This window comes from Liolophura sinensis, chromosome 1, assembly GCF_032854445.1.
Source record: "Liolophura sinensis isolate JHLJ2023 chromosome 1, CUHK_Ljap_v2, whole genome shotgun sequence".
NCBI lineage: Eukaryota > Metazoa > Mollusca > Polyplacophora > Chitonida > Chitonidae > Liolophura > Liolophura sinensis.
The window spans coordinates 18,520,822-18,529,029 of NC_088295.1; the positions used below are offsets into that span (position 1 = coordinate 18,520,822).

General features: G+C 40.9%; 1 protein-coding gene across 1 annotated transcript; it reads right to left on the bottom strand.

Annotated features, from left to right (window-relative positions):
• Positions 1 to 727: 727 nt before the first annotated feature.
• On the bottom strand, positions 728 to 7,477 carry LOC135461244 (failed axon connections homolog). Its single transcript, XM_064738249.1, is given in 7 exon segments — positions 728 to 1,676; positions 2,432 to 2,548; positions 4,059 to 4,230; positions 4,232 to 4,435; positions 4,437 to 4,463; positions 6,128 to 6,275; positions 6,757 to 7,477. Coding segments are annotated over 7 exon segments (876 nt in total). The 5' UTR covers positions 6,858 to 7,477; the 3' UTR covers positions 728 to 1,569.
• Positions 7,478 to 8,208: the final 731 nt, after the last annotated feature.

The window sequence follows — 8,208 nt, forward strand, 5'->3', positions numbered from 1 at the left end:
TATTTTGATGGTCGGTGATTCTTTACGTGTTATATACGCAGCGCACATGTATTCGATGATTTGTCATTATACGTTATACCTGAGACTATTATATACAATTATTATGTATATAATAGTCCCAGGATATACACAGTACACATGTATTATACGTTATATTCACTATACACAGGTATGTGTTGTGGCGGTTGGAGATTCTCTGTACGTCATGCAGTACACGAGTATTTTGAGCATTATAGTAATAATGATACACACTAATGCATACGCCATTATGGATGCGCAAACCTGTGCACAGTCGTTTCTAGTGAGTATACAGTGCAGCCATGAAGCTTGTACTTTGTGTCATTAACAGCGTATTGTGCGGCAGGTGCTCAGAATTGTGTGGTTGTACGCAACACAGTACTGTGCACTAGTCGTAACGTACCACACGTACAAGATAAAGCACAGCACGGCTTGGCTGCTGCTCTGTACCAAAAGTTTAAACCTGTGTGGTGCTGTTCAGTAGCCGTGCGCACTGTCAAGCGATGAAAGGTTCCTTCTTTAACTTCCGCCATTCGGTGTCACCCTTCAGGGCTTGACGATTTTTGCCACCTACAGTCCTATAATCACCATCATACATAGGTGAACCAGTCTTGAGTATGCAATAAAATACAAATTCAGTGAGTAAATAAATTCACAGACACTTCAAAATGAGTCACCATTCTTTATTTCAAAAACATATAGTCACCATTTTTCAAATGTTACATATTCAACTCTTTGATGAGAAATTTTCATGAGAATGCTGACTTAAAGAAATCGAACATCTCGTCCAAAGTAGGATATGTGTAAGTACATGTATGATAACGGCTTGCCTTTTTTGATACCCTTGCCACCCTGCGGTGAATGAAACTCCAACTTGATCGAAGTCATTATACAGAGGTTACAAGGAGTGTTCTTACTTATGAACAGAAATCATAGCAGATATACATGTAATGAGCATACGGAGTAGAATAACAAGATCATAAATGAGCAACTAATTTAAATCCACTGTTGTTGAGATTGTGTCGCAAATATATCACCTATACTACGTTCCAACCAGGGTAATTCACAGTTTTTTTCGGACAATTTTTTATGAATTCAATCACTGAGTTTGCACCTAGTATTTACGATAATATTCAGCGTTCCCGTCATTCACAGCCCTTTTGGACAATTCCTGATGAGTAGTGCCATTACTTAGCCTGGACCTAGCATTTACGAGAGTATTCGGTCTATGGTCTAGAGTTTTACAAGGCTGTTTTGTTTTGACCACAAACTCCGGACTACTGATATCGCATTGTAGGCAGGTTGCTGATAACACCTCCCATCGGCAGGTGCTTGATGAGGTGGGGTGGCTTTATCCGACCTTCTGTACTAGTACGTTAAATAACTTTGAGTTTGATGTAATAATAAAACACATACATTGGAATTGTTTTTTTTTCTAGAAGCTTACCAAATAGCTTAAAGAACTGCCCTTGAAACTTTATTTAAGACATCTTCATATTGTTGAGTGTTTCACCAGGAAGTTAAGCGAACGAAGAGTTGTTCCCTGCCCATTTAGTTGTTGCCGTTGAATGTTTTTCCGGTAGTAATGCAAGATTCCCAGTCTGGCCAAAACTTCTCCTTCATTCTGCCACAGAAAGACACCAGGTTTGGACATTTTTCTGGAAGGACAAATGTAGTTGTAAAAGGTTATACCAACATTCCAGCAGTGTAGGTCAACAAGTATATTGTTTATCCGATAGTTTTCACTCAGTGGTATTTATTGTTCTGACTGACAGCGAGCTTGTATCAGTCAGTAGAGTGTTGTAGTTGCCGAGTGATTGGTGGGGTGGTACGCTTACATTTGGCGATATGAATGTCTGTACTCAGTTTTCACCTATATAGTATTACTAATTAACAGCTGCGTGTGGCATCTTCTTCCCTAAAAAAAACCCAGCGAGCTCTTGGCAGGGATGCCCCCACATTTACATGATACCTGATAATTATGAAATAGGGCAAGTGGAAGATAATCTTGGAGAACACACATGGAAAGACACATATAAGATGTAAGTCAAATTTGTGCTGGACAATAAAAAGCCTGTGGTTGAATATGGCGTGTTTTGTGCGTGTGTATTGCAATATTCGTAGTGTTGTTGCTTAACAGCGCTGACGCTCACGGAAATGGATACTCTGTCAACTGGTTGTAGATAATGAACATTGGCATACTCGTCACATTATCTTGTGCATAGATGTCTAATATGAGGATTCAGCAACCTGCGGATGGTTGTGGCCAGGGTTTCCGCCGGGCTCAGCCCGGCCCGGTTTCTTCCCACTATATCGCATGCCGCCGTCGTATAAGTGAAATATTCTTGAGTACGGCGTAAAACACCAATCCAATAAATAAATAAATAATATGTACACGTATACATGTTCTCACCTTTAACAAAAATCTCGTGCGGAGAGCCGGGCATGTGCCAGATCATCTGAGAAACCATGCCGAAGACCGTACAGTCTACCTCTGTAGGATGGTCTCCCATGAAGAATTCCTTGTCGCCTATATGAACAGAAAATTTAATGACAGCAAATACTGATAACATAATGTACATGTATATAGGTATAGGCCTATAAATCGAGTCTTATTCTGCCAAGGTTGTATTGTGATCAGCTGACGACTGTTTTGTGTGACGGTGGTATCTGCAAGAATACGATGTAGGATTTCATTCCCGCTAAAATGATGCACTAGTCTCCATATTTCTAGTGCAATGTTATCACGTTGTTGAAAGTCTATCTGTATTTCTTTCTAAAACAATTCAATTCTATGTTACCTGATTCGTGTGCTTATGGAAGCCGGATAAAGCCATCGTCGTACCATCGTTCCATGGCGCGAAGCGATGGCAAGAAACTAGCATCGTCCCATCGCTTCGTGCCATCTTGTCATCGTTTTGCATCATCTTCCCACCGGCTTTAGGGCAAGTGACGTGTTGCATTATGGTACACACATATTATCATTATTACAGTCTTTGAGCCAGTCACATTTATTCAGCCAACTGTAAAATCAGGTACCAAAATTGCCTGTCGCTAGTGATACCCAACACCACAAACTTTACACACTGATATGTTAGTTTATACAATTGCAAGGAAAATGCAGTTAGAATAATTTTTCTAATTCATAATGTTAAACTCCAGAAGCGTGGTTTCCACACCAAGAACGCATTGCCTCGGGTGACGTCATCATTATTCAAAGAACAAGTGGCATGCCGTGCAATAGGCGTGGAGAGCAATTTTTTTTTTACAATAGATGCACCAACATGCATGGCGTTTACAAACACCCAACTCTAAAACCATACTGCCGTGAGATCATACATTACAAGAGATAAAATAAAATTCATGTATGAAGGTTATATACTAAAACGTGCGAACAATGTGAAATATGGATGTGTCAGAGACAAATTTAGATTGAAGTTGATAGCAGCCTAAGTAACATCGTCAAAACATATAAACTCCCTCCAATATCCAGCATGTCACTGTTTTTTTCAATAATTAATGAGGCCACCTGAGGCAATGAGTTATTGCCGTCGAAACTGAGCTTGTATAGTTTAACAATATGAATTAGAAAAAGTGTTTTAACTTTATTTTTTGTGAAAGAATATGGACTCCCAACATATTCATATATATATAGCATGAATTTCAGTAACTATAGTATGCCAAACTTTACAGACAGTTGCATTTAGGTGACTGGCTGAAAGACTATAGTTAAGAATAAACCCTCGGCACAAATCCATATGGGTATGTATAAAATATATAAACACATCAGTAGCGGGAAATGAAAGTAAAGACAACAATGCACTGCTCTGGTCACGTGAGTATTCTTAGCACGCTAGCATCGTACCATCGTGTCATCGCTTCGTGCCATCGTGTCATCGCTTCACATCATCGCGCCATCGCCGGGCGATGGAACGATGGTAGGCCTACGATAGCCTTTCCCGCTTCCATATGTGCTTGTTTGGCTACCATGAGTAAAGGAAAGAGTTACTCACATTTCGCTTTTAATACAATATACCTACCGAGGAAATCGGAGAGAGCGGTTATATCCGCCTTGCCGATGGTCCAGATATCCTGAGGGCTGTGACGACCGATGCCGTGTCCCCACATCTCCTTACGGATTGTCCGCTGTAGAGTTTTGTGACCAGCCACAGTTTGAAATCCTGTGTACGGCAGAACAGATCTGAGAGGGTCCCAGATCTTCGCTGAAAGTCACAGCGCACATAGACCAGTACAGATTCTCCTCAGTCATCTTCTGGAAGGCCCTTGCCGTCGCCCTTTCTTCAGGCTTCAGCTTTGCGTTGACATCTATTCCTAATTCCCGACTCAGGTAGTCTATGGCAAGCTGAGAATCCTCGATCTTCACACCTCTGTACTCAATCCAAGGTGTCTTTCCCTTCCGAGGAAAACTTCGCGGAGTGATCATTCTACAAATGGCATGTGAGGGATATTAGTTTTGCAGCAAGAAGATAGTTATTTAACAATACTGTCTTAGTCTCTTGCACATCCCTGCACAACTGGAGAGTTGAACAGACATATTTAAACGCCATCAAAAGATTTGGCTATGTGAAGTTCAGCTGAGATCAGGACTAAAGACGCGATAGCCTGGTGAGAGTCGAACGCGATTGAGTGTAAAATATCATGAAAATGTCGTTCTTTGTTCTTTGTCACATAAAATGTCGTATGGTCGATTTGTGTAAAATATTGCATAGGCGCGTTGGTCAACTTTTAAAGTTAAACTGTCGTGTTGGCGCCCAGGCGCTTTGAGGTCAAAGGGCCAAAGCGACATTTTAAACTTCCTTCTGGTCAAAAAAAAAAGATACGCGCATGCACACATCTGCAAACTCCTTGCAGATCAGTCACCGGAGTTTGTACTCAGCGAAACTGAAGAAAATCAGGAAAATCCCAGCTGGTGGAATTCACGAAAGGCGACATTTAAAGATGTCAACCTTTTTTATTTCAGTGACAAAATGTGGGAGAAACGCGCCATTTTACACTAAAATATCAGAGCGACAATGCAACATTTTAAGTTGCAACACGCGTTGGTGTGTTGTCAGTAAATGTATCTTAAAGTAGAAAACCGCGTCAATTTAAAGTTCTCTTCCCCTTCTGCTCGACAAAGCGATATTTTGTTTATCAGAAGTGTATCCAAATAAAGGACGACAGAGCAACAACTTGAATTTTGTAGCAAGGCTACCAGAGAGTCCGCCCGTGTACGAGACACATGAATACAAAACTTACCGCTCGTGCTACTGTGCGGTTCATGCGCGCTAAACCTGAGCTCAATGCATGCACCACTTTTTAATACATCACCCCTAATACCTTGCGTCGATGAATTGTCGTGTACCTCGACGGCCCGGCCGAGCGATGGAAACAGTAAACTTACATAAGTGTAAGGCCGGGTTGACCCAGAGCTAGATCGTTGGAAGCAAATAGCAGGTATGAGGACCACTATCCCAGCCAATCAGGTGAGTGTAACGCTTGTGTTTTCATCCCGGTTGAATGCAAAATCCCCGATAGCTTGCTGATAAACCTAACCAAAGGATCGCTTTTACCAACATTAAAATATCTGATCGATAAGGTTGTAGTTCTTTGATCTGTTTGAAAAATTTCAACAAAATGATATAAGAAATAAAATAATTGAAACAGGATACATTTGTTTTTTATTCTCGTTCCTTGCAGAAAATTATACTAATGAAGGAACAAACACGCGACCTCCATGACGGCTTAACAAACGACATTTACTATTATATATGTTGGTTTCTAATTTTAAGATCACTAAAGGAGGCTTGCTAATTTGAAGAGAGGAGGTAAGCTGAGTTCATTTCATCGTAATACTTTTGCCTTTGTTTTAAGATCGAAGAAAATAAACTCCACCTTGTTATCGTCTGGTGTTTAAGTATTAATATTTAAATGTGTGTGCATTTAAATACTACATTTCTATTGTTTCAAAATTTTAGCGCATTCCTACTATCGTCCAAAAATAATTCAAAACGTCGAAAGGGCTGTCTTAAATGTTACGTTACGCATATATTACAGATTGTTCGTTCACAGAACAAAAGAGCTCGTTTCGTCAATGTGGCAGACCTACCATGTACGGAATTTTCGCCATCCGCAAAAATGTTTCCAGTTTGACAGGGAATGGAGATGGACTTGGAGCATGAGGGCCTCTGCCTATCTGGTACAAAACAACCAATGGTTCATCCATATCACTGGAAGTCTTGGAATCCGGGTGACATCTACAAAGGGAAAACATCTTCAGCAAGTTAGAACCGTGCAATCAGCACCCTGCAATCAGCACGGAAAGTCGGACAGATCTAGAAAGACCTCAAGACGGAGGCTCCTTGCGATTTGCCGAAGCTCTAAGGCACGTGGTACTATAACAGCTTAGTTAACGTTGCTTCTCAGCCATTCCTCGCCATGTAGTAATCCATAGTTAGGGCCCAATCAAAGCGTCTTCTGGAGCTTCCCCATATGATTAAACCACTGACAGAAAGCAGCTTTCTACCTATAATCTCCATTACAACCGAACCATACCGACGGGTGGACGGATTCGAACTGCGTCTAGGGATTGACCTCTGTCATACTCTATGGCGTGAAGTGGAGTCAGTCATCCGAACACAAACGTCATGGATCACTGATTATATAGCCACAGAATAACTGTACATTGGAAAAGACCACGAGACCTACACTGTATCGGTGAAGATGTAATATACTCACTCTCGTTGCTTCTTTCTGCACAAGATTAATGTGAGCACAAGAACTAGTATCGCGATTCCCCCTCCTTCCTTGTAGCCTAACATAGACAGCACTTCCGCCATGGTCCTGGTGGACGTAAGCGCAGGGGGGACCGTTACGTAGTGCCGTAAATACCGCCGAATATTAACTGACACACACTGTCCAAGAGCCGTTGTTCAATTGACCGAAGGACAAAACCGGTTTGGTGTTGACAACATGGCAATCTTCTATGAAAGACCTGTGAGGATCGAGCAATTAATACATGCCATGTTACTGTTGCATTGGTGGTTGTGGACAGGCTTCATCGTGGCCAAGGACGGACAGGCCAGCTGCTGGTAACCGTCAAGCATGAAAGCACACATATCTTGTTATCTGAAGCCTCGATGAAGGTTGGCAAAAATACAATGGTTTGATGATTATTACAGATGGACTGTATCAAATTGTCAACATGTCCTCTGATGAATGAGAATTAGAGTACCCGGCGACCATAGCAGTCAGCTCTGATCTGACAAGTTAATCATTCAGCCTCTGTAGCAAGCGTTTTGTTTTGGTACCAGACCATTTGTTAAGTGTGTTTGCTTTCGTCTGATATATTTTAATAAGGACAGAAAGATGAACACTATACAGGAAGATCATGCTGAAGAAAGAGAGCAGCTGTTGAACGAAACTCGACAAGTTTTGACCTAATTTTCAATCAGCTGTGAAAGATTTGAGGAAAAGCAGCACGCTATGTAGACACCAGTATGTAATGGATGCAATAAAATATATAGGGTAATATTTGCTGAGCTTGGCTTCACTAACCTCTAGTTGAAGACATACGCATTTTTTCACATGACCAAGATCGACTGATGTACATGTAACTGACATACTGTATCCACCATTATATAAGGATGTCACCGTCGTCGTATAAGTTAAATATTCTTGAGTACGGCCTAAAACATTAATCAAATAAAAAAAAAAAAAGGATGTCACGGACTATTGCATTTGCGAAATTATCATGTATATCTAAGATCTGTTTCATTCCTCCCAATTTATCTTACAGAAATAATGTGGAAGCTAAGCTGGGAACATGGCCAACCGATCTAAGAGCTAATTATCAGGTTACGCTCTGCCTATAACGTTTGACACGTTCTGCTATTATGCAAAAAAAAACACAAAAAACAATAATAAACCCAAAACAAACAAAAATGTTACTTTTGTTTTCTTCATCTTACATTGGAAATAAAATTCTGAAAACTTTGCAATGAAAAGGGATTAAGGCGGTGTTGGTTTTTCCCCCCGACAGAGGTCGCCAAACAATCTGCATCATCCGCTTACCGGCTTCTAAACCGTGTATATTATATGACTATTAACAAACCAAGAATGAGACCCAAATTTCCTTGCACATTCAGAGCCTGACCATGTAAATCAAGCGTTCCAAAGGATCTCCATATG